The following is a 26031-nucleotide window of genomic DNA, read 5'->3' as shown; positions in this document are numbered from 1 at the left end:
GCATTGCCTCCCTCACCTGCTATGTGAGGTTCCCTACTCAGAGTGCAGCAGTAACAAGTGTGGCTGTTGTTTTTTGCACCCCCCACCCCCCCCGCAGATAATCAAATTTCATACCGATTGAGTTCTTTTCTCTGATCCTCATTTATTAAAGGAAGCTGCAAAGAAAATGGATGCTATTTTAGAGAGAAGGGTGGTGTTCACAGACACGAGGCTTCACAGACACAAGGCTTAACAGAAACAGCAGAGGACTGGTAATTTCCAGCCTTGCTGTAAGTTTAGGGTTTGGGCTATGGCAGGGAGGACTGGGGTCCATGCAGGAGCCTCTGTGAAAGCCATTGGTCATATGGAGCTGGATATGATGTGTTCTGGTATGATATAATGTGATGTGATGTTGGTGGGCAAATCTCTTCCCCTATCTCCCGGCAGCCTGGCTGCCTTATAGCATTCTGCCCATGTACCTGTAGACATACACTGGAAGCAAAGGGGCAAGAGCCCTCCTAACACTCCTGTAAAACCTCCTGTAAGTTGTTGAGATGGAGGGAACCAAAAGAACAGAGGCTCTCAAATTGGAAAATTGTTACTGGAGATCTGCTTGACACATCAGAGCAAAGTGCATGGAGACCAAGGTCGTGCTCTACCAACTCAGCACAGCACTGCTGAGATCATAGAATCATTAGGCTTGGAATAATCACTAAGATCATCTAGTCCAATCATCTGCCTATCACCACCATACTGTTAAACCATGTCACTCAGTGCAACATCTACCCTTCATGTGATGTTCATGTGGCTAAAAGATGGGAGCATCACTGTGCTATATGCAGTACAAGCACACTACAGAGAGGCATAAAGAGCTTAGAGAAGTGTCCCCACCTTCTGTTCATGTCGGAACTTGGGAAAGCTAAGCCTGTTTTGATGCAGGCAGTTAAAACTCTTATGATATTTGCCCCTACAGTGCCTGGCTCAGCACAGTTTCACCTCTGCAGCTCTCTGCCCAGTCAGTGCATTCTTGTGTGGTCTGGCATTGGGTGTGTGGGGCATGTGCACGGCCTGGGACCACTGCTCTGGGGAGCCTGTTCCTCTGGGCCAAACAAACCATGGGACCTCAGGCACTCCTCACACATCTTGCTTTCTCAACTCTTTGCCAACTTCATAGCCCTCATTTGGACCCCCAAACGCTGCCCAGAGCAGCTCCCAGCAGTGCTGCACTGCCCACCAAGGAAGGATCTGGGAGAAGGGAATGTATCATCCTCCTTTGCATACATGCTTCCTCTCCATTCCCTTTTCCTAAAATATTTTCTTTTCTTTCTCAACACTAGAATACTTGAGCCAAGGAAGAAATGAGGAACTAGAAAATGTAATACCTGTTGCCTTCTCTTAAAACTCTGGCGGTGGTCCAAAGCAAAGGGGGTCAGGCAGTACAGATCACAGCCTGAGGACATGGCAATGAATCAGGGAAATGCCTCTTCCCCATGGCACTGCAGTTTGGAAGCATCCCTTGTCCCATACTGGATTACACCAGGGGTATTTTGAATGAACAAGTTCTGAAAATAAGCCAGGCCCCCAGACTTCCCCACCTCCCCAACTCATGATTGACTCAGCCGGGTGGAAGAGCAGCTTCACCTCCCCTAAAAATAGACCAAGTGGTTCATCCTCTCAACATAGCCCAGTGCTCAGTGATAAAATCAGCTGCCAGAGACCACTGGGAGGCAGTGAATAGGACCGAGGTGTGGGGACTGGAGCAGGGCTCCTCTGGGATTCTGTAAGGGCTGCCTGGTGGTGAGTTTCACAGAGGTTTTCCACTGGGACTGTCTACAGCTTGACACAGCTACTGGGACTACTGAGACCTTCCTGTAAGTAATTTTGGGGTAGATTTGAGAAGGGTGAGGTGTTGTGTGAATATGAAGTTTGGGTTGATGCTGAAAATGAAAATCCTGAGCAAATGATGATGCTCAGGGTGTTGTGCTGTGGAAGGGCTGGCAGCAGATACGAGATTTTGTTGGCCCAGAGCTCAGTAAATCCCACCATCTGCACCACTAGCAGTGGCTTCAGTTTGGTTCTGCATTACTATCGTGGGTGCTTGGGCATGTTTGAAGTGGAAGCAGAGCGTTGTATGTGCTTTTCCCTTTTCCCTAAACATTGAAGTTCCTAGTTTTGAGGCTTAAACTCATGCATCTACTTGCTACTCTCCACTCTCAGTGTCTACAACCTGCCCCCAAAATGCTGTGAGGTACTGGGACTCCATCAGCACGAGAGAGAATACGTACAGGATTCTGATTAATCTGTTAGGCACTGTAGGGTTGGTTAGAACATATTCCAGGTCAGAATCGTGTTCATAACTAGTTTCAATAGAGTAGGCAGCAAATGTGGACCTCAGAGGAAAATGAGCTTCTCTTAAGCTTACATACCTGGGGAATAGGAGGTAGAGAAGGATTTGTTCAGGAGGAAATTTCTCTCCCTCTCTCTTCTGCTCTCAGCTCCAGGTAGCATTGAGGAATGTGTTTGTGACCCTGGCCCAAACAAAGGGCTTCAGGAGGGGCTCTGATGGATTAAAAGCATTAATATGGCTGTACCATGCTTATTTGCTCTCAGGTGTGGAAAATGACTCCTATACTTCTTGGTAAGATAGAACTTGTGTGTACCCCTGAGTCTCATACCTGATAATTCATTTGCTAGAGCTATTCAGCTACTGAATGTCTGTGTAGCCAGAGGGAAAAGACTCCACATCCATGTTTCAATGCTCAGTCATTGTGTGAAGGGACTGAACCCCACAGCCTAAGTTAAATGCAGTGTTGTTCTACACATGCTTTTGGCTATGGTTAGTATTTCCTTCTGGGGTACACGTTCTGCTGATTGCTGCCAGAACAGAAATTCCATAGCTTCCTCTACTTCCTTCCAACTCCTCAGTTTTCACCCAAATCTTCACTGGAAAATATTCAAAGTAGCTTCAGGACTTTACCAGAAAGAAAAAAAAAGGTTGGAGTAAGAGACATAGGGTTGTGTCTTGGATACAGACATCACTTGATGGGAAGAGACAAAATACGAGAACCTGTTTTCTTGTCCAGGCAAAGAACTAGGTAATCCCACTCATGGCAACAAAGGGATCCAGCATGGGTGGAAAACTGTAGAAATTCCCTTGAAGACTCTGTTCAGTCTTTGAATAGATGCAGTATTTTGTAGGATACACAAGCCTCTTTTCTGGGGTAAATCAGGCAAGAATGCCCCAACTGTACTGATGGGGAGAATGGAAATCCTTCTTTACCACCAGCAAAAAGCCCAGGTCTGGGTCTAAACACAGCAGCAGGAAGCCTTGTATTCAGTACTGTACAACCTGATCTTTCACTCTTTTGAAGCCAAGCCTTTCCTCCCACTACTCTCACTGGCAGCTTGCCTCATTCAGAAACAAATGGAAATGCTAGGGAAACTCAATATCAAGAAGCGGGCTAGGATATTCTCTTTAAAGGATACTGGTGGAGATTTTTTTTAATTATTTCTCTTATTTTTTTTTGCCATGACACTTTCTTCCAAAACTGTATTCAGATTTCTTGGCTGTCAGTGATGAAGAGTTGACAGCAGCTCGGAAACTCCACGACAAGAATAGAATGCAGAGGCAGGCTCATGCTGCACAGCATCCCTGCAATGCCGCCACAGCAACTCCATGGCATGGCCAAAAAAACACTTACGGATGCATGCCGCAGCCCCAGTCCCAAAGGGACATGTGGGCAGTGATGCTTATGGCAGACATTCCCAAGGTATCGCTTTGTAGTGGCTGGAAAGGGCTTCCCTTAAAAGGGCTGGAATTTGTGGCATGCCAAGAAGCCCTCTCCCCAGGCATGGGTTATTTTGGTGGGTAGCTCTGCTTTGCTTTCCTAGGGGATGTTTTGGGGGGAGGAAGCCACTGTCACACATTGTCATCCTGCAAGGATGTCTGCAGGGGAAGAGATGCTGCTTCATGGGATGTAAAGCATTAGGGAGGCAGAGGGATTAGTGCAGGAAACAGTCCTGGTGTGGATAGGATGGGTGAACACTAAGAGGGGAACAGAAGAAGCTCTTCCTTTATAGCAAGCAGTGGTGGTTATCACCATCTCATGGAATCTTAGAACCATCAAGGTTGGAAAAGATCTCTAAGATTATTGTTGTCCAACCATCAACCCATAGCATCTTAGAATCATTAAGGTTGGGAAAGACTGCTAAAAACATTGAGTCCAACCATCAACCCATAGAATCATAGAATCATTAAGGCTGGAAAAGACCACTAAGATCATCTCATCCGACCATCACCCCATGCCTGTGACCACTCTAGACCATGTCACTCAGTGTGGCACCTGCTCTTTTCTTGAACACTTACAGTGATGGTGATTCTGCCACCTTCCTGGGCAGCCCGTGACAATACCTGACCAAACACCCCAAAAGAGTGGGGGAGCTGAGCTGGGTGAGTTTTAAGGCAAGGAACAACGAGCTCCCAGCAGCTGGCCCACTGGGCAAGGCCGTGTCCCCATGCAGCAATACAACCCGCAGCTGTCTCTGGGTGAAGCTTCTTGGAGTCTTACAGTGCCAGGAATAGCAACCTGTACATTCCTGGATTTTTTGCAAGGGCCAGAAATAGCCCCGAGCTGCCTCGGGCAGACACTCAGCTCCGCCTGAAGCTAAATTTTCCTGGGAGCTGTTTAGATTACCTGAGGGTTGTGAAGTGCTTCTTGCAAAGGGAATTCCAGCTGACACAGAAGAGCCACAAACGTCTGTAGAAATGTTTAAAATCAGGGACCTTTGGGGCAGTAGTTGTCTTTTTTCCCCCCACCTCCTACTTGCAATCACAGATTTATACACGTGTACCATGTGCATTGTTTGGTTATAACTTAGTAAATTATTCCTAAAGTAAGAAATTCTCTTTTGAATCTTATTTTATCTTCAGCAAAGCTACTCTGTAGTTACATTTGCTCTAGTTAAAAAGAAGGAATGCATTATAGCTTTTGATGGGCTTGTTTAGCTTAGAGAAGAGAAGGCTCTGGGGTGACCTCATTGTGGCCTTCCAGTAATTGAAGGGAGCGTATAAAAAGGAGGGAGAACAGGAGGGTGGATAGCAATAGGACAAGAGGCAATGGTTTTAAACTGAGACAGGGGAGGTTTAGGTTAGATATTAAGAGGAAATTCTTCACACAGAGGGTGGTGAGGCACTGGAACAGGCTGCCCAAGGAGGCTGTGGATGCCCCATCCCTGCAGGCATTCAAGGCCAGGCTGGATGTGGCTCTGGGCAGCCTGGTCTGCTGGTTGGTGACCCTGCACACAGCAGGGGATTGGAACTAGAAGACCATTGTGGTCCTTTTCAACCCAGGCCATTCTATGTATGTGCATTAGTCATTGTATTTAGTAACTACACCAGACATGTCCCCCACCTCCAGATCAGGGATCTGTTTCACTATATGCTGTACCCACCTATTTTAAAGGAAAAAGTCAACTTGTGAAAGTTTGGAATCAGGACAAAAAGTGTTATGAATTCATAAAATTTTTGTTAGTTATCTAAATAAGATCAGAGATGTTCTTACCTCTGGTGAGCAAGGGAAAAATTTCACTTCTAAAAGTCGATTGCTAGAACACGTGCAGTTATAATATAAACAGGTGACCTGGACGAAAACAACCAAAAATCAGATGACTTTAACAAAAAAAAAACCAAACAAACATGTTCACAACTACTGCTCTTTCACATAATGAGACAATTCACAGTAAAACAAAAAGGCTTGAATTTGGAATCCTCGCCGTCCTTTGTAGAACTGAAAATGAGAGAAAACACTGTGGTTTGCAAACAGAGCAAAGCATGATCCGGGAGCCGGGGAGCAGCCATGAGGGTAAACATAATGCTTCAGAGCATCACCAGTCCTCGTTTTTTCTGGAGGCTGCCTAAAATCCCATTAATGCTGCGCACGGCAGCTCTGTCACATGATTTTTTACTTTTCTTTTGGAAAAAGACACACGTGGCATTTTGGCACCTGCTAAAGCCTCATAGCAAGTTATAAATCCAATGAGAAATGGCAGTAAGTGCCCTTCCCTTCCCAAACCCTTGGCCTCCCAACATCCCCACAGCACCTGGAGCCACTCACCCATTGGCAGCCTCAAGTTGGGGCAGGGAGGCCACTCTGTTCCCGTCGGTGTGCATCTCCTCCAGCTCAGCATCCCCAGGACCAGGGCCACCAATTCGCAGGCTGGGGGCAGAGATATAAACCCCTCTCTGCTGACTGAGCACCACCAATGGGCTGCTGGGCTCCTGGATTAAGCAGCAGCACTGGTTTCTCAGACAGCTTTTATGGGTGCTCACCCAACTGTGCAAATTACCTCACCGGGATTTAAGAGGTTCTTTTGTTAAAGAGTAGATTCTCTGAGAGGCAAAGATAGGAAGACAGTGGGGTGGGTGTGATTTGGTACCTGCAGTTCCTACATGTAGGGATAGAGGTGCTTAGGAATGGGGTTCTCTCCTGCAGGAATGGGCTTCCAGATCCAGGAGAGGATAGGGAGCTGCTGAGGTCTCACCAACGTGAGCACATCCAGCACACAGAGGACCTCTTGGTAATGACCATCCTGCTGAGGGGTCCTTAGCAGCAAATGTCATTACCAGCAGACAGTCCATCCCAGGGAACAAGGAAGAGCTAAAACAGTCCCAAATTTGCAGTCTACTCAGAGTGCCACAAACCCAGGAGCATTTCCATGTTGGTTCACCTCTGTTCTCCTGGAAAATGGAGTCTCTGCTACAGCGTAAGGAACCATTGTTTTCCTGCCCTGCTTTCACAGCACTCAAAAGCTCTGGGACATGGGTCCCTTCACTGCCACTAACCTCTAAGAGTTGGATCCTGCACCATGGGCTGTACTGCATCTCATGGTGACCAGGTAGAGGCATGGCAGGGGCATGCAGACCATACCATGTCCCATAGCATACAGCATGCCAAGTCCGTAGAGCATAACTGACACAAAGCTAGTTGGCAGAGCAATGAGGATGGGCAAGCAAACAAGGGGCCAGGACTGTATTACAACTTATACCACCAGCCTTTCCCTCTGCCTCCAGCTCCTGCAAGCTCCCTGCAAGCTGAGCTGAGCTCAGGTCCTGTTACACAACCCCATGGGATGTCAGGAGTGGGCCTGCATGGGGTGCACCCGCCTACACAAAGGGCTTTGCTTAGCAGCTGTGTTTGCTCAGGACGGCTGATTTTGGGAGCAAAGCCGATGACATGTGGTTGGCCAGGCAGCCCAGGGGATCAGTGCTGAGTTTGCAGCTTCCTTTTTTAATAGGTGACTTAGGCACTCAGTAGCTCACTGGGGTTGGAGGTGGGAGCCGGGCTACAGAGAGTGCCAGCCGTGGCAGACACAAACAGGTGGGTAGCATGCTTTTTTCTATAGGATAAAGCAGTTTAAATGCAAAGCAGAGTGAGCAGAGCTGCTGTGTTAACAGACGAATGGGGTTTTCTCAGGGGAAGGAGGGATGGAGCACTTTGTTAAAGGTTTGTTTTCTGCTTGCTGGGAGTTGGCTGTCAGATTTAACAGAGACATTTTGAAACAAAGAGAGGTGCAATATTATCTTCTTCAGGAGACAGAGCTGTTGGTGACTTATGGGCAATAGCCAAAGAGGAAGTGATTGAATATTCAGATTAATTTGTGAATCTTTTCCTCCATTCTCTTTCCTTTCCCTTTCTTCCTCTTGTGTCCAGGAAGGTCAGGGAGAAAAAGTGGAGACGAGGAATGGTTTTTCCCCATTGCAGGGCTGAATATCTCTGATCCCTACTGTTTAGGGCTGAATATCTCTGAACACCAGCCTGCTGCCAGGAGGGTCAGACAAGAGCCTCCTCTACACCTTTAGCTGCAAGGAGCTCTTTTTCTCCCCAGAAACCACCTCCATCCTGCACTGCTCACCTTGGGCACAGCTGATGGACTAGAGGGAATATTCAAGGTGCTAGCAGAGCCCTTTTGTCCAACAGAACAGAAACTTAGAACCCAACACAGGTCTCATACTGAGTCTCCATGCCCTCAGTCTCCCACACAACAATTCAGACAGTGTCACCCTTACCCTGTTTTCACCACACCCTTTAGCATCCTTTGCTGGGAAGCTCTTGAGATGACAGCCTGACTCTCTTGTTAGTGGGATTAAGTGTTGTTCTTCCTCTGCTATCTATAATTAGCACTTTGGAGGGTGGCAGCAGCCTGTTTCATCGGGCAGAGCCTCCTGGAGCAGCGCAGCTAATTATATCCATCATTAAAACAGAAGTCCTGTGGCTTTTCATCCATCTGAGCCAAAGGATGAAGGAAGAAACAGATCTGAAGCAGTTTTCCACTGTGTGGTCAGAGAGCTGCATCCAGCTCCATCACCTGCTTGCAGGCTGGAGGGCACATTGCTGTGCTTTGGGCAGCATCTCCACCCCCCTCCCTCCCCCAAAGGGGCCAACACAAATAACATCAGGTCACCATAACCCTCACAGACCACCTTGCAGAACGTTACCAGCCCAGATCTAGGATAAGGAGTAGCTTTTGCTAAGTTCTCAGCACTAAAGTGGTCAAGTATAGGGTCCCAGCCTTGCTGTGAAGAGCTCCCAATTCCTATAGGGAGCCTTTCAGAGCTTTTTCACTGTGACCACGGCTTTGCTGAGGGCTTATGCTCATTTTCCCAGTCAGAAAGGCTGCAAAACTATGCTTGGTTTTCTTTCTGCTTTGAAGCTAGGAAGGCTGTCTCTCACAGCTCTCCCCATTGCTCTTACTGAGAAGCTTTGCCAAACCTCATCACCTTGCAAGGGAGAAAGCTTCTGGTTTCCCAGTGGATTGGATTCTTTTTGCCTTCAGTAGGAAATTCAGAACTGTAGGAGAAAATAGATTCTCCAACATGATTTTTCAAAACCCTATTCATGGCAGCTAATCGCCCCATCCCTGGAGACATTCAAGGTCAGATTGGATGGGGCTCTGAGCACCCTGATCTAGCTGTAGGCATCCCTGTTAATTGCAAAGGAGTTGGAACTCAAAGGTGCCTTCTCACTCAAATGATTCTATTATTCTAATCTCTAATCCAGCACACTTTTCAGTGCTATTCTCATAGGGCATGGGCATGGCCATGGCAAGGAAAGACCATGGAATCCCAGGTACCTTTGCTCGCTATTGCTTCATTTTTGCTCTTCATAGAGGGAAATGTGTGCCTCAAATCTCCTAGTGAAGGGGGAAGTCTTCTACAGCAGGTGGAAGGGCAGGTGTTAGAGGTATCAGCACCAGCTTCTCTAAAAGTGGGTGTCACAGTAATGCCTTGACCCTCTCCTTCCCCTTTTCAAAGTGCTGAACATCTTGAAAAGTCACAGACCCAGTTAAATGCTTGACCAGAGTGGAGAAAAACTGACATAATCAGACACTAATTCATTTTACAGCCTCACTGCCTATCTGAGGATGCACCAGATTGGGACCAGCTGTGCCACTGTCTCCACTGGCTATAGCTGAATAATTCATTTTGGTTCAGAGTCTGACCCACCAACAATAGAAATTAGGGAAAGAAGTCCCATATTGACACTGTGACTTAGAAAGAAAAGAAATATGTTAAGGAAACCTCTTCTGTTTCCTCTCCTCATGCCACTGTGCCCTTTTGGCAGAACTGAGCACCTACATCTGCACTGCTTCCAGCTGCTTCCACATGGATCCAGCTTCAGCTTTGCATCAAAATGCCTTGGCATCTGCAGGAGCAGCTGGAACCAAGGACAGAAGAGACACCTGCAGGTGTCAGCATCTCAGTGGAGTCCTTCCGCTCTTATCTCAGTGTTTGTTCAGTGCTAAGGACTGACATGTCTGACCCATAGGAATTAGTGTCTCTTTTGAAGCACCAGCTCCCAGGATCCTGTTAGTGCACGATGTTACGTGTTGTCGCCTCAAAATGAAGGCAAAGCAAATGTCCTTCAGTATTTCAGAGAAAAGCTGGAAAATATGAACTCAAAATCTGGAAAACAAAGAAAGGAGTCATTAAGTCGGTTATTTACAAAATCTCATGATTTGAGGACTGAGATTTGAGAGCAAAGAATGCCAGAATTGCTGCAGTGTTTTCAATGTGCACATATTAACAAGTACATCAGCCTTTCCGTGGCTGTGAAAAAGCTGGATTTGTGGAGAGAGAGCCCATTGTTCAAACAGAAAGCATTGCAAATACCACACTAAATCCAAATGTATCAGTGCAAGCCTGCAAATAAAGGGAGAACCTTCTGGTGTTTTTGCAGTGGTAACAGAGAAATGAAGCCCCTACTAGCCCAGAGGACTGAGGTGCAGCATATATGTACAGAGAGGAAACTCCTGCTGTTTAGGGGATGAAGGCCATGGGAGGGAGTGCACTGGGTGGACTTGGGCTGAGTATCACCCAAGTGTGTGTGAGCACAGCTGCAAGTGGTCCCCCTGCATACCTCTCAGGTTGTCTGCCTGATAGATCACCTCTTCCCAAAATAGTCAATTCCTCCATGAACCAGACAGAGACATCCCCAGCTGGAGTCATCTCCATGGTAGGCATCTGAACAAAAGTAGGGGGAGTGCCAGATATCTTGGATATGTCAGGAATGTCATGCTGGGCTCTAGTGGCGCTCTATGGGAGCTAGCTCAGATCATCACCACTCTAAAATAAGAGATCGTTCCATGCTGTGGCCATGGGCAAATCTTACAGTCTCATCATCTCTTGGTTTCCCGAAAGGAGAAGGGGTGAAGATGAATGGGTATAGCTGCCTGCAAGGCATGCTGACGGGAGAGTGAAGTGGTTAAGGAGAAAAAAAATAGAAGTTGATTCAAGTTTAACATCTGTAGTTTTTTCACATCCTTCACATCACTTCTGTCTTGGTGATAGCCTTGGCTGGGGATGCAGGGATGGGTGCAGGATCTGTGCCAGGGGAGCTCCACGGTAGGATAATGGCACCAGGTGTGTGCTTGGTGGGTTGCTCTCAAGTCTCACCATCCATTTCAGCCATCCATTTCAGATGGATCTTTTCCATCCCCCACCTTGCTGGGGACTCCAGGAAGAAGGGGTGCGCAGAAAGCAGAGCCCACTTAAAAATGTCCTGCCTCACACCATGCCATCACCACTGTTTCACGTAGCTCACTATGCTTACCTGTCTCTGTTTCAGATGAGAGGACACGGTCATTTTTAGACATATCAGACAGCACAAGGCGCTTACTTCAACAAGGACGAGGGAGGTCCTCTTCTCTGTCTGTCAAGGAGCTGTCAGCTCGTTATCTCTCGCAGGCAGCTGCTGCTGCTGCTTCTCAAGGCAGCACCACATCACCGGTAAGAACCATGGCATCCAAATGGTGTCCCATCCCTTCCAGAGGCTCCAGAGGGAGAATACACCTGAGTTCATGATGCTGGAGGAATGCAGCATTTCTTTCCCAGGAATGACCATAACATAGAATATGCCATCTAAATGTCATATTAATGTACCATATACAAATATCACATTATCGTGCTGATACTAATTGCATTGCTACATGCTGCATGTACACACACATTATATCCGATAGCTCCTGCATACAGTGTATTCATGAATAAGATATCTAATATATGCGTGTATAAGCAATTACATCTATTCAGGAAATATTCAGCACATAGCAACATGTACATCCCTCTGCTATACTCATTCTAACATACATAAGTGGGTCCCAGATTCACCCCATGTAGTAGAAAAAGGAAACATCACCAGGGGATTTGATCAGTGATTTAATCATCCAGACTTGGCTGATCAGTGGGTCATAGGATAATTCTTGTTGTACATATTATGAGGTATTAAGCTATATTTTTCTCTCCTGCCTGGCTCTGCTTGTCATCCAGGGGTGATAGGAGATGCATTTTCTCTCCTGGACTTCTGCAGGTTCATTCATGCTCCTTCCACTCCCAGCCATCTGCAGGGTCCTTGACTGGAAATGTAGTCTCTTGAACAAGTGCAAGGGCTCTGGACTGGAAGAGCCCAGACTGAAGCACTGCCACCTGAAAATAATTAAGCATAGACCATCAGTGGGGAATTACAACTGCAATGAAGCAGGTTCAGACTTCTTTAAAGGCTGTTCCATGACCTGCGCCCACAATGGACAAGGTTTGGGAAGAACCACGCGTCCTGTCCAGCAGCAAGACATGATGGGCCATACAGCTTGATAAGAAATATTTCTTCACCAGAATCTGTACTAATTAAAATTTTCTAAGAAATCTGCATTGCTGTGAAGTGTTCAGGTTGGGAAAGAGAAAGAAAAGTCTGAGAAAAATAATCACAGAATCACACACAACCAGAGAATCTGTAGGAGTTGGGAGGGACCTCCAGAGGTCTTCTAGTCCAACCTTCCAGTAATAATTTCAAAACAAATTTTCAATGAATTTTGATTCGTAATGCCATTGCAATATGAATTTGTTTTGTCTTAAAAATACTGGAATACCAACAGAACTATAAGACAAATCAAGCTTTGGAGAAATTAGTGCTTGTTTTGTTTTTTTTCCCGTGACTCTGAACAAATGTGTTTGGGTTTCTTTTGTCGATTGAGGCTTTTGGAAAAATGTCTGTTCAACCTGGGGTAAGATTGATTTTTCCCAGCTGAGAGCTGTCAGTGAACCAAAAAAAGCCCACAAAAACAAAACGCCAGTGGTTTCCAGTTCTCTGTAGTAGACACACACACACATATATATATATACAGCTGTCGTATGTGTCTGCCTATGCAGTTTGATATCATTCCTCTCTATGTCTTTTCCAGAGAACTGTGAAGGACAGCTCCACTCAATCTCTCAACAGCCAGAAAGCAAGCAAGGTAAGAAATGTTAGAGATAAGCACCCTTATCTAACCAAATATTTGCGGATAGTTGTGGAGTGTGATTGACACACCCACACCAGGCAGTGAGGAGTGCTTCCACACTGAATATAGCTACCAGCTGCTCAGCCCTTCCCTGTGTTTAGAAGCTTATAGATTAAAAAAAAAAAAAGAAAAAAAAAAGCACCTTATTTTTAGAAGTGCATTTGACGATTCAAAGTACGTTGGCTTGTACAAATAATTTGCGTTTTACACTTGCTGCCAAATATGCTGGTTTTGGTATTCTGGTTTGTTTAGGTCTGTTTGGTTTGGGCTTTTTGTTTGTTTGTTTTTGCTGTTTGTTTTTTTTTTCTTACTAATGTTCAGCACTTATTTTTAGCGAGAACGATCTGTGTGTTAACAGAGCAAAATAACATTGCGCGCCATTGCTTTGAGCAACAACTAATAATATTCCAGGCATAACTCTACAGACGTAACTCCAAAGGCATGCCAAGGATCAGCAGATCTGTTTACTGAAAGGAAAGCCCCAGGATTATGGTTCTTTTTAGATAATGATTAAAGGCTTCAAATACCTTCCCTTTGGAAAAAAAGCCAATCCAGCGCAGTCCACAGGTATTCAGTTCAGCTGTTCTGTACTCAAAATTCCAAGATAAGGAGAAAAATGCTGAAAGTAAAGTTCAAAGGCAGTCAGAACAACCACTGTCCAGCCTGTCATGACTGCACCTTCTCTTTTCTGCTGTACCTACGTTGCTGAAAAATCCAGTTGAATTCAGTTTGAGTGAGTCTAAATGTAAATAGTTCATAGGCCATAGCACTGAGATGTGATGTGGCAGTGATATACTGGCTTCTGGCTCTGTAGCAAGTGAATTGCTCATTTTTACATAACAGACTAAATGTCAGCGGGTTTGAGGGCACATGAGTTAGCCTCACTCCTGTACAAGTCTTAAATTAAAAAAAAAGCTTTATTTAAATCTCTCACTGTGGAACTGTACACCTATTCTCATGCAAGTGATGGTGTGGGGTACATGTGTGAGTCCAATGGGGAATCAGATGTCCTTTCCAAAGTCCCCAATCCTGTGCCATGGGCAGCCAATGGCAGTACCGAAAACCCATCATGCTAGCTGCCTACCCAAAATTGGGATGTCCTCACCAGCTCACTTTCACACTTTTATTTGGTTCTCTCTCACCGTTTTTACTCTCAAGATCTCCTCATAAATACTTCATTGGCATTTTCCTGGAGTATGACCTTTGTTTGCAGACTCTTTTCAAGTTCCCTCACTGCCCCACATTTGGAATTAGGAGGCAGAAATTAACTCTTATCTTGCTACTTGATGATAAGCCTTCTTTATGTCATTCTCATGGTCTGTCTCTCTTGCTGACAGTCCAAATCAGGCCTCTCTTATGCTGTAGCTGGATTGACACCTGAGACTATAGACTAACCATCCCACATGCCTGGATAAGGGGCCTTGATTTAGAACATGTTGCTGTGGAACCAGAGCTAACACCAAGTCCGGAGTGTGTGCAGTGATATGATGCTTTGGAGTGCTATGTGCTACTGAACTAAAGGTATGGAGCTCAGTATGTGCATGGAGTTCCCTTGTTGGGCTGTCTTTTCTTTTGGCATTCACACTACTAACAGCCAATGGGCTGGGATGTTAAGAGATGATTCTGACCTTCAAAACTGTTTCCCTAAAGATGGCAGAACCTCAGAAATCATCTAAAGTCGCTGTCAAGAAAATGGAAGACGACTTACCTCCCCCTCCCATCCCTGGCTCAGTCCAAGTCATCGCTCCAGGGAGCCAGGATCCCAACCCACTCCCTGTGCCTCCTCCTAAGCAAGCTTTCTCCAAGTTCTACCAGCAGCGACAAGTAAATGAGCTAAAGAGGCTCTACAGACACATGCATCCTGAGCTCAGGAAGAACTTGGAAGAAGCTGTGACTGAGGACCTGGCAGAAATGCTTAATACTGAAGATCCCAATGCACAGGGATCTGTGAACCTGGATAAAGTTCTTCCCGGTGAGGTTCAGTCCATGCGCTGGATCTTTGAGAACTGGGCACTTGACTCTATTGGGGACCATCAAGCCACAAAGAAGATGATGGAAGATGAGATAATTCCTGGTGGGGATGTGAAAAGTACTTCTCTGAGGTTTGAAAACCAGTCCGTCAATGGGGACTATCTGTCAACAACAGCAAAGTTATCAGAGACAGACCTTGCCAGAGGGGATGTGCATACTGCCCGGTGGCTCTTTGAAACCCAGCCTTTGGACTCGTTAAACAAACTGTACTCAGATGAAACTGAAGTGCAAGAGGCAGTTCTCAAGGAGCCGGTCCAGGGAGGTGATGTGAAAGGTGCCAAAGAACTCTTCGAAGCCCAGTCCTTGGATGCTATAGGACGCTGCTGCTCCGTGGAGGAGAGGAGCATCCTGCAGCTCAAGTCAGAAATCCAGGAGCTAAAAGGTGATGTCAAGAAGACTATCAGACTCTTCCAAACAGAGCCCCTCTGTGCAATTAGGGACAAAACTGGAAACATCCATGAAATCAAGTCTGTTTGCCGAGAAGAAATTCAGAGCAATGCAGTCAGAACAGCTCGCTGGCTGTTTGAGACTCAGCCACTGGATACCATCAACAAGGACACTTCTAAAGTACAAATAATCCGTGGGATCTCATTGGAAGAAATAGGAAGGCCAGATGTCAGTGGAGCAAGGTGGATATTTGAAACTCAGCCTCTGGATGCCATCAGAGAAATTACTGTTGAAGAACAGGATTTCAAAGCTTCAACAGATTTTGTTACAGGGGCAGATGTCAGTAAACAGCGATTACTCTTTGAGACCCAGGCCCTTGATTCTTTGAAAGGAGAAGCTTCAGAGAGCGTTGCAGCCAAAGAACAAGTCATTGGAGGTGATGTGAAATCTACACTCTGGCTATTCGAAACTCAACCGATGGAAACCCTGAAAGACAATTTTGAAGTGGGTCATTTGAAAAAAGTAGAGCTTTCAGCAGAGGAGAAAGGAGATGTGAAACAAAGAAAACATGTGTTTGAGACCTGTCCCCTTGGCAGTATCTCCAAGGCATTTGAGGAAGAAGTTTCAGCTGCCAGCACAGAAGAAGTGGTTAAAGGGGATGTGAAATCTTTCAAGACTCTATTTGAGACTCTCCCCCTAGATAGCATCAAGGAGGTTGATGCTGAGCCTGTCACCAAGGAAGAGGAGAAGATTCCACCTGGTAATGTCAAAGCTAATCAAATCCTATTTGAAACTACACCCCTCTATGCCATCAAGGATAGCTTTGGCAATTTTCATGAAGTCACATCTGTAAGCAGAGAGCAAGTCATTAGTGGTGACGTCAAGAGGTACAAATGGATGTTCGAAACCAGGCCACTGGACCAGTTTGATGAAAGCACCAAGAAAGTGGATATAATACGGGGGATCACAAAACAGGAGGTGGTGGCTGGTGATGTCAGAACAGCCAAGTGGCTCTTTGAAACTCAACCTATGGATGTCATTCATCACCAAGCCACTCAAGGTGAGGAACACCCCTCAGTGAAGAGGGAAATCTCCCAGCGGGGGGATGTGAAGACCTGTAGATGGCTTTTTGAGACCCAGCCCATGCACACCCTGTATGAGAAGGCTGAAAAGAAGCAAGAAGAGGATGTCAGTGTGCCTCAAGCTGACGTGAAATCATACACGTGGATGTTTGAGACTCAACCCCTGGACTCCCTGAAAGGTCAAGAGGAGCAGTATTTGAGAGTCAGTAAAGCATACAGTCAGGATGAATTACAGGGAGTTGATGTCAAAACTGTCCGCCATCTATTTGAGACTGAACCTTTGGGCAGCAGTGTTGTCAGTGAAGCTGACCAAAAGAAAACCCTGCGGTACTCTAGCCGTGTGGAGATACAGTCTGGAGAAGTGTCCAGAGTGAAGGAATTTTTCGAGGCGAAGCCTTTAGATACAACAACAAAACCAACTGCGGTCATCAAGGATGATGGAACGATCGAAGCTGGATCAGTGCACAAATTCACTTGGCTCTTTGAGAATTACCCCATGGACACCCTGAAGGACAGCTCTGAAGGTATCCAGGAAATCCCTCCAGAGAAGGATATCAAGGGTGGAGATGTTGGAGGCAAAAGGTTCATATTTGAGACCTACTCCCTTGACCAAATCCATGAGAAAGTAGATGAGACAGAGCTCCATAAGATCCAGAAAGATACCATGAGCAAAGCAAACGTCAAGTCCTGCACAATGCTCTTTGAAAGCAAACCCTTATATGCTATCCAGGACAAAGAGGGGGGATATCATGAGGTCACTTCAGTGCAGAAAGAAGAAATCATGAAAGGCGACGTGAAAGGTGCACGGTGGTTGTTTGAAACTAAGCCTCTGGATCAGATCAAAAAGGATGAAGAAGTGTTTGTGATTAGGGCTGTCACCCAAGAGGACATCAAGAAAGGAGATGTCCAGGCTGCCCGGTGGAGGTTTGAAACAGAGCCTCTTGACTCTTTCCCTGGAGGAAAGATTTCTGTGCCCAGAACAGTAGATGATGTGCAGAAGGGAGATGTTCAGTCCAACAAGCAGCTCTTTGAGTCCCAGCAAGTGGGCCAGAAGAAATATGTAAGGATGGTCAGTGTCAGTGATGTTCAGCGGGGTGATGTGAGGACATCTACCTGGCTTTTTGAAAACCAGCCTGTGGACTCCCTTTATGGGGATGCAGACAGAAGCTCATCTATCAGCACAGTGCAGAGAGAGGACAGCCAGAAAGGAGATGTCAAACGCTGCACCTGGTTGTTTGAAACCCAGCCCATGGACACTCTTAAGGACCCCGAGGTGACAGTCAGTACTGGGACACAAGAACCAATCCCTCGTGCAGATGTGAAAAGCACAACATGGCTCTTTGAGAGTACGCCCTTGGATAAATTCGGTGCTTCTGAATGCAGCAGGGAAGCAGAACTGAAAGAAAGAACTATGAGGGAAACATTAGAGACACTCTGTACTTGCCAGGCTATTCAGCACGATGGGATCCTCATTGAAGCCAATGATATGGAGAGCGTGAAGATGGTGAAGTACCAGCTCAGTAGCCCAGGTGCTCCAGAAATCCTGAAAGAAGAGATTGTGAGAGGCCATTTACAAGGGATCATGCTGCAACTCCTGCACAGAACCAATGTGGAACCACAGAGTGTGCTGGTGGAGGAGGACAGAGAGGGCAAGATCAAAGTAAGCTCTTTGCAGCTTCTGGACCAGAGTGAAGCTATTAAAGGCAAAGAGGACTTGAGTGGAAATGTAGCTAAGGCTCTCCAGGGCCTCCTTAGTCAAGATGCTTCCATCAAAAAGGGGATGGTCATACAAGAGACAAAGTCAGAATCAGTGAAGATGACCCTCTACTCCCTCCTGTTCCATTCTGTCCAGCAAAAAGTTGTCAAGGGGGATGTGAAGTCAACGATAGGGAACCTGATGGCTTCTTCTCAGGAGCAGAAGGCTACAGTAACTGTTAAGCGTGAGGACAATGAGAAAGGGAACGTCCAGCTTTTTGCGAGCTGCATTGAGAAGGGAGATCTGGACTATCTGAAGAACCTTCAGCAGGAGTCAGAAATACAGTCCCTCATCTCTGCCCAGGCAGAGCAAGGGACAGCTGAAAGTGCCCTGCGGGTTTTGCAGGGGACTAATACACATGTCTTAGAAAACAAAGAACAAGTAGAGAAAGTAATGGCAGAAGCAAAGCCAGGGGCTCCGGAGGGAGCAAAAAAGGTATTTGCATGTGAAAGCACGGGCAAGGAGGGTGCGTTAGAGAGAGAGGTTGTGCGTGCTGTGGGTGTGACAGGCACCACTGTGCAATGCCTTGGGAAGCCTCAGAACCTGCCCACAGGGATGGAAAAGGAAGAAATCATGTCAGGGGGGCTTAAAGTAACTACAAAGTCAATTCAAAGGGTTGCAGATGTCAGCAAGAATACAGAGAAAGAAGAATCCACCTCTGCACGTCTGAAGGAGCACAAAGCTACGATGCAAGGCATTACCCAGAGCAAAGTGACAGCTGAGAGGAGTGAAGTGGTTGGAGAACAGCAGAGTTTGGTGACTGAGCAAGCCAGCCAGAAGCAGTCAGAAGAGAAGGCCCTTGGGAATGATCTTCAGGCTGCAATGCAAAGCCTGAGGCTAGCAACAGCAGAAGCGAGAAACATTCAACATCATGTTCAAAGCAAGCTACAAAGGAACAGGGAGGAAGTCCACACGGCCTGCAGACAGCAGGTAGCTAGTAAGCAGGAGACAAAGACCCTTCAGTCAACTGTACATCAACAAGAGTCTGCATCTACCATGCGGGAGAATGCCAGCACAGCTGTCAGGACCACCACCACTAGAGTCCAGGAGGCATCCCAGACCCACACAAGTGTGTCTCAGAAGAGTATAGCATCACATAAAAAGGTCAGTGCTTCAGAGGAAGTACAGGGAGGACAACTATTGAGCCAGAAAAACCAAGTTGTGCCTAGTAGAGATGTTAGCATTAAGGATGGCCTTTATACTGCCACACCTGTGAAAACCTATATAAACCCTTTCGTTGAGTCTGATTACAAAGAGCGATCAGTGCAAGAAGAAAGAGATGTTATTATCAGAGGGGATGTACAGACAGCTATCAGAGCACTGCAAAGTGCCGCCACAGAACAGCGCCTGGTAGAAAAGGAGGATGTTGTCCGTGGTAATTTAAAAGCCACACTTCAGTCACTGGAAAAGTCTAACGTTAATGTCTCCAAAGGGGATTTTAAAGCTGCTATGATATACAGAAATGCAGGGCAGTCCTATTCTGTGTGTAAAAAGAAAAGTGAGACTCAAGTCAATAATAACCAGACAGCTGTAGTGGCTTCAGGGTCACAAGCTGATAATGACTTTCCTCCTCCTCCCCCAGTTGCTGTGATGAAAGCAGAACATTGTCCACCCTCAACCAAAGCAACAAGAGAAGGTGCCCTTACATTATTAACCAGCAAAGATGAAGCTCCAGGATGTTTCTCACCACTCCAGACCCCTCTTCCTTCCCTTCCTTCTCTGTCCTGCAAACCCAGTGACCAGAATTCTACAGAAAAGCCCAAGATTCCTCCAAAACCAGAAATCACTGCCCCACCAAGAAAAAAGCCTGTCCCCCCACCAAAACCCGAGCACCTCTTACATGAGGCATATTCTGCTTCTACAAATAAGAGCACAAGCAGATTAACCAAATCTATCCCTCCACCCGTGCCTGCAAAAACTCCAGGCTTGAGGGAAATCAGCAAGCCAAAGCCTCCCCCTGCAGAGCTGAAGTTAAGTTGCACAGAAGTATGTGAACAATCAGACCACAGGGAGAGTCAAGAAAAATATAGCACTTTGGAGTCATCTGTGGACAAATCTATTACAGTTCAGGACAAATCTATGACAATTCAGGGCTCTGAGAGAAAGCTGCCTAAATATCCTATCAAAACCCCTCTTCAGCTGGCAGAGGAAAGGTACAAGGCAAGCAAAGGAGGACAAGGCAAGTTTGAACTGGACAGAGCTAAGCCTTCAAAGCCAGTGAAAAATGGAGAGGTTGGATTTGAAGCCAAGCAAGGGATGTTGAATGGGAAAGCAGCAGCTCCAATAAGCTGCTCCCGTGAGGTAGTTCAGAGGCATTCTGAGATGTGTCAACAAGAGGAGAGATTCTCTTCAATGTCATATGCAGCCTCTCCTGGTAGAGCACAGACACCTACAATGCCAGGACAGACTGAGCCAAGCACCTCCTCTGTGGGCCATGACACTCCTCCAAAGAGAGGAGATGACATTGCAAAAAATGCCTCAACCAAGGTGGAAAGGGAAGGTGTGTATAATGCCTATTCATCATGGGAAAGTCAGAGAGTCATGCAGCAAGTGAATGAAAGGAAACAAACGAGTCATTCAGTGTCCTTCCATCAGCAGCCAAAGAACGCTTCCAAGGAAGAACAACAGGGAAATAGTGAGCAACCAAAACGTCCTGATGTGGAGGCAGAGGCACCTGCTCAGGAGAAGCCAGCAGTTATTATGAGAGAAAAAGCCAAGAGTGAAACAGAAGATGAACGTCGGAAGAGGCTGTCAGTGCACAAAGAGGAGATAATGAAAGGCAACGTCAAAGAGGCTATGGAGATCTTTGAAAATCTCAGAAGACAAGAGGAGCTGCAAGAGATCTTGACTAGGGTGAAGGAGTTTGAAGAGGAAACAAGCAAAGTGGATGTGAAATCGCTGAGGAGCCTTTTTGAGAAGGTCCCTGATTGGATGGTTCGTCAGAAGGCCCTCCAGGCCAAACAACAGGATGGGGCTGTGACACAGACCAAGGATGACACTGACAGTGTCTCCTCAGTAGAGATGGTTTTCGGGGACCTGGAGAGAGCGAGTGCTGAGATTATCCACCTGAAGGAGCAGACACTCGCCCGACTCTTAGACATTGAGGAGGCTATCAAGAAAGCTCTTTATTCTGTCTCCAGTCTCAAGTCTGAGTCAGACATCGCTGGGCTCTCTGGTCTGTTCAAAGAATCTCTGGGGAGCACCCAGAGCTCTACAAGCAGCAGCAATATCCGCAAAATCAGTATTGTGTCAAGCAAAGCCAGACAGGAGGAAACAACGGTGGAAACAGGGGAGGCAGCATCAGTGGAAGGTGCAAAGGCGGCAGAAAAGACTGAGGTAACCAAGTCAGAGCTGGAGGTCCCCCGTCAAGTTCATCCTCGTGTCAGTTCTCCCTCTTCACCTTCCTACATCACCATCGAGTCTGCTGCCAGGAAACCAGCAGAGTCACCCAGGACAGCACATTCCCCACGAGACATCCCTTCCCCAGATCGTCCGGACACTCCAGGAAAGAAGGATGCTTTTGCTCAGGAGAGTTCTAACTCCATTAACCATCCATCAGCTGGGTCATCTGGGCATGACACGTCTCCCTTTGAGAAGAGACCGGAGCCCACCCAAACAAATGCTGAGGAGAACTCAGTGAAACAGCACACCCCTGCTAACACCAACAATCAGGTCGATGAGAAAGAGAGGTGCCCTCCAGATGCCTCCAAAGGTAGCTGCCAGTGTGGGGTGAAAGGAGGCTTTCCAGGATATTGCTCCCCAAGCACCCCCAGCCCACAGAACCCACGGAGGCAGAAAAGCATCTTGGAGCTGAAGACAGGGCCTGATGGATCCAAGCTCTATGGAGCTACCCGGACTGTCACAGAGCAGTATGAGGAAATGGACCAATTTGGAAATAAAATCATCACTTCATCTACCACAGTCACCAAGCAATCTGAAACACAAACATCCTCCACGTGTGGTGTGGCCTCGCATCCCCAGTATGAAGTATCTGCACCACCCGTGTTTCCAAGTTACCTGAAGAGCCCAAGTGAAAACATCCACAATGGCATTTTCCAGGAGACAGGAGTGGTCTTTGTCACCTTTGGTAACTCCAGGCTAAAGAAATAGGAGGTCTTGAAGAGCAAGAGAGAACTATATAAAAAAGAAAAAGACAGTCTACAATAAAAAAATTCTCCTCGTTTATCTACATTATACACAGGGAATCATCTACACCCTAAAGACTTCTCAGGGTCTTCGTCTTGGTGTTCTTGTACAGACAGGACAAACGCAGTCTGCCCTGACAACTGCCCTCACCTGAACAACTCAGCAGACTTGGTGCTGCACCACAACCCAGAGCCCTGGCACTGCCAGAAGCACTGCCAGAAGGGAAACATCCATCCACGGTCATCTTGGGCAGTTTCTTCTCCAACAGTATAATGTGGGGCATGGGAAGGGCTACATTAGGCTTCTCTGAACTAACTGACAAGGAAAGATAGATAGAATCAGTTCAAGAAGAGATCGATCTGGTCATGGGCAAACAAACACTCGGTATTATCTTTTGTATTTAATTTCAGTACAGAGTTGCCAGGGAGGGCATCGTAAACACATAAATATGTATAAGTACAGATGCTGACACTGATGGGTGGGCTAGATGGGTTTTTCCTTAGACAATAAATTAAAAAGTTCAAATGGCTGACACTGTTATTGGTGGGGGAGGAATTTAACAGAGTACATTTCCTAGAACTACTTGATGCTATTGAAAATTGTTACATCAAACCCCACAGCTATTATCAGTGCTGTTTCTCCAAAGAAAGATTTAAAGAAAGATGCTCCAGGTGAGAAAGAATGGTTGTTGCTTTCCTTTATTTTCAGAATTGTTATTTATTATTCAATATACACAAAAAAAACTTATTTTAGATTTTCCATGCTTTCATACCTGTTTACTGTTTAAGTTCATTTTGCAACCTTGTAAAGCAATTTTCTTTGTATTGTGACTTTGTTTTGTACATTCACAACTCATGATTTTAGATTTTTTTGTGGCTTTTTTTTTTTTAACTTTTATTGCTGCATTCATCTGAAGGTAAACATTACCTCTAAAAATACTTTGGTCTGGTTGGCTTTCTTTTGTTGAGTGCTAGATTCCTTTCAAAGTCCCCTGGAATTAACCACTTAAATGAGCCAGTCGAATCACACAGTAAGGCCATTCCAAATCACTAAACCTAAATCACAAATCTACGTCTTCTTTACAATGTGGGCGGACTATCAGCTCCGTGGCAGGCAGTTTCTATATTCACATCTAAAAACTGAGTTGAGTGCAATATAAAACACACCACCCCATCCAGGAGCATAGTTGAGTTGACATTGGGTACGATGTACAACCCAATAAGTCCTTTCCCACACTGACAACTGACAACAGTTTCAGAGTGTACCTCTTCATATCACTCAGCTCATAGCTATGTTTTTAAACAGCAGATATTATCTCACACCATATCTTGCTCAGGGTGTGGTAGGCCAGGTAGGTAGATTAAAGCTAAGTAATATAGGGCCCCTTCAACCTCCCTGAAAATCATGGAAAATGTTGTATGAATAAATAATACCTCTCTGTTGATGCTTTAGCATTGGTAACTGAAGGAAATAAGAAAGATTTATCATCGTTCTCATAGAGTCTGGATCTGAGAGCAACAGACCTTGAATGGAAGTGGCTGATGACATATTCCTAACATGTTCCTGGTAGTTTTGTCAGAAAATTCTTAGCCCACAGAAACATTCCTGAGAATAATAACAAAAAATAGGTGTGATCTGTAGAATTCCTGCTTTCCTCCAAGAATGTAGGCATATACCTACAGCACTCTGATGTGCTTCTAGGACCCCAAAAGCTGGAAAGTAGCATATGCTGAAAGAAAACTAAGAATGTGGTTTTCAGTTCCACCAAAGAGTACAACAAAGTCTGAGGTAAAAGAGCAGATCATCATAAACTGAATGTAACTGGTTTCAGGAAACCAGACCAAATAACTGCTTAGACCTTCCCAATTGTTTTAGTGGGATCACTAATAGAAATGGCAGAATCAACAATTCAGAGGTTCTCCTGAATTTTTTCCAACACAACCATCTTATATTTGCTTGCTTCTAGCCTTAGCTTGTCTCAGGATGCCAGTACCAGGTTTGCTTCGTCTCTCTTTACAATGCTTCTACTAAGTTGCAAACAGGTTCCTTGGGCAAAGAAAGTGATTCCACAGGAACTCAAATAAACCCAAATATCCTGCACTGCCAGTGCTTAAAAATAGTGATTCTACTGTTTGTACTTCAGGATTTTCAGTGTTTCTAAATGTCCAGTGAGCCATTTAAGAGGCTGAGCTCATTTGGGATGTATTTCTTTCATGGTATTTTCATTAGCCAAGATATCATGAGGACACAGATGCTGCATTATTTCAGTATTATACATGGCTTCTTGAACTCCTGAAAGAGTTGGAGAAAAAACAAATGCAGAGATTTGAAACTCAAGTGTGAGCTGAAGCTGCAAGCTCCATTCTTCAGACCTTGCAATAATATAAGAGTACATACAAACTTACGAATCTCAAATGATTTGTCATAGTTTTCTAGGATCTTTGGATACAAGACATGATATTGTTCACCGGTCTTTATCCTAGTGAATCACTGCATTCTCACACAGTGTAGGGTAGATATTTTCAAGAGCAAATTGGCTGGGAAAGCTACTTGTACCAGCAGACAGGGGACAGATGATCTTGCCTTGATTATAACTCCTTGAGTGGTCACAGGAGAAATTCATCTGCAGATCCAGTTCTCCTGAAGCAGTAACCATGAAACATGCTACATTTGAAGTGCCTCCATCAAGTATGACCTGTCCCAAGTCTATTTCAGCCACATGTCCCTGTTAAGATGCTTAATCTTAGATATGAAAGCTTTGAGCTGGCTGTCTTCTCCATCCATTGATAACACAATGCATGATACAGCATTTTCAGGCTAATCTTTCCTACCTTAAAAACTTTTATGCACCTAGAAAGCAAACAAGCAAACAGCAGATGATAAGGCATATGCCAGCTGCAACCTTTAGCACAGCAGTAATCAGCAGTGCACTGAAGGAACCTTCCAACAACACTCTATAAATGTTTTCAAAGAAATCTTAACATAATTTCCTTGCCCGCAGTGCCATTTGATGGCTGCTAATCACCTCTGTGTCTTCCAAAATGTTAGAAATGCTTATTCCCAGAGATGGTAAAAATACCTCTGAAAGACTAAATCTATTTGTCATGCATCATCAGAGTGAGCATTTAACATACACCCTGGTGCTACCCCTATAAAAGATAGAGCCTGCATCCCCTAGAAAAGATTACCCCACACTCGGAACTCAGAAGCACATACATTCATTCCAAAAAAAAAAAAAGAGTAGAGAGATACTGTTTGTTTGCTAAACAGCTGTTTCCTTCCTCGGTCACAATTAAAGGAAAGTGTTTTTCTTATACTGCAGAATCACATCAGTAATTTATTTTCTGTCAAAATAAAAACTTTGTTTTGTCTGAGAGCTTCATCACTGCCAAAGAAAATGCCTGCAAGAGTACCAAGAGATACCATGATCCATACCACAGAATAAATCAAAGTAAGTGAATACAAAGTCAATCCAGTGACAGAGATTTATTATGGCCAGGAGTGGCATTTTTGCTCCATTATAACAAATGATGCTGTGTTTGTGCAGCTGCCCATCACCTTTCACCATTCTTTGTCAAACAGCCTGCTCATTTCCTCTAGTTAGCCAACATCTATGCCAAAGATGCAGAACTTCAATTTTTCTTTGAGAAACACAATAACGTGGTTTCTGCAACCATTTTCCACTTGGAGGATCTAGCTCTTATCTTTGCACGAAAGTGTATCTCAGCTTCAGCTTCACCAGAGCTGCTGTCCCATTGGCATCAGCCCAGTTCTGTAGTCACATTGGTAAAAGTCATCTTGCCTAACTGACTATTCCTG

The 26031-nt window shown here is 45.5% G+C and overlaps 1 protein-coding gene across 4 annotated transcripts in view; it reads left to right on the top strand.

The window, feature by feature from the left end:
- Positions 1–26031, top strand: part of XIRP1 (xin actin binding repeat containing 1) — a 35920-nt gene that overhangs the window by 8471 nt on the left and 1418 nt on the right. For 3 of the 4 annotated variants that reach the window (XM_048950593.1, XM_048950592.1, XM_048950594.1), the window contains 3 exons: positions 11103–11263; positions 12712–12765; positions 14461–25663. In XM_048950593.1, the coding sequence (XP_048806550.1) occupies positions 11103–11263; positions 12712–12765; positions 14461–22176 (7931 nt within the window). In that variant the 3' untranslated portion in view covers positions 22177–25663. Of the gene's footprint in view, positions 1–11102; positions 11264–12711; positions 12766–14202; positions 14332–14460; positions 25664–26031 lie in introns of those variants that run through there. The other variant, XR_007378049.1, reaches the window with a different exon arrangement.

Source organism: Lagopus muta, chromosome 7, assembly GCF_023343835.1.
Source record: "Lagopus muta isolate bLagMut1 chromosome 7, bLagMut1 primary, whole genome shotgun sequence".
In the NCBI taxonomy this organism is placed as follows: domain Eukaryota; kingdom Metazoa; phylum Chordata; class Aves; order Galliformes; family Phasianidae; genus Lagopus; species Lagopus muta.
Note: the sequence above shows the minus strand (reverse complement) of the source record. Positions and strands in the feature narration are given on the sequence as shown.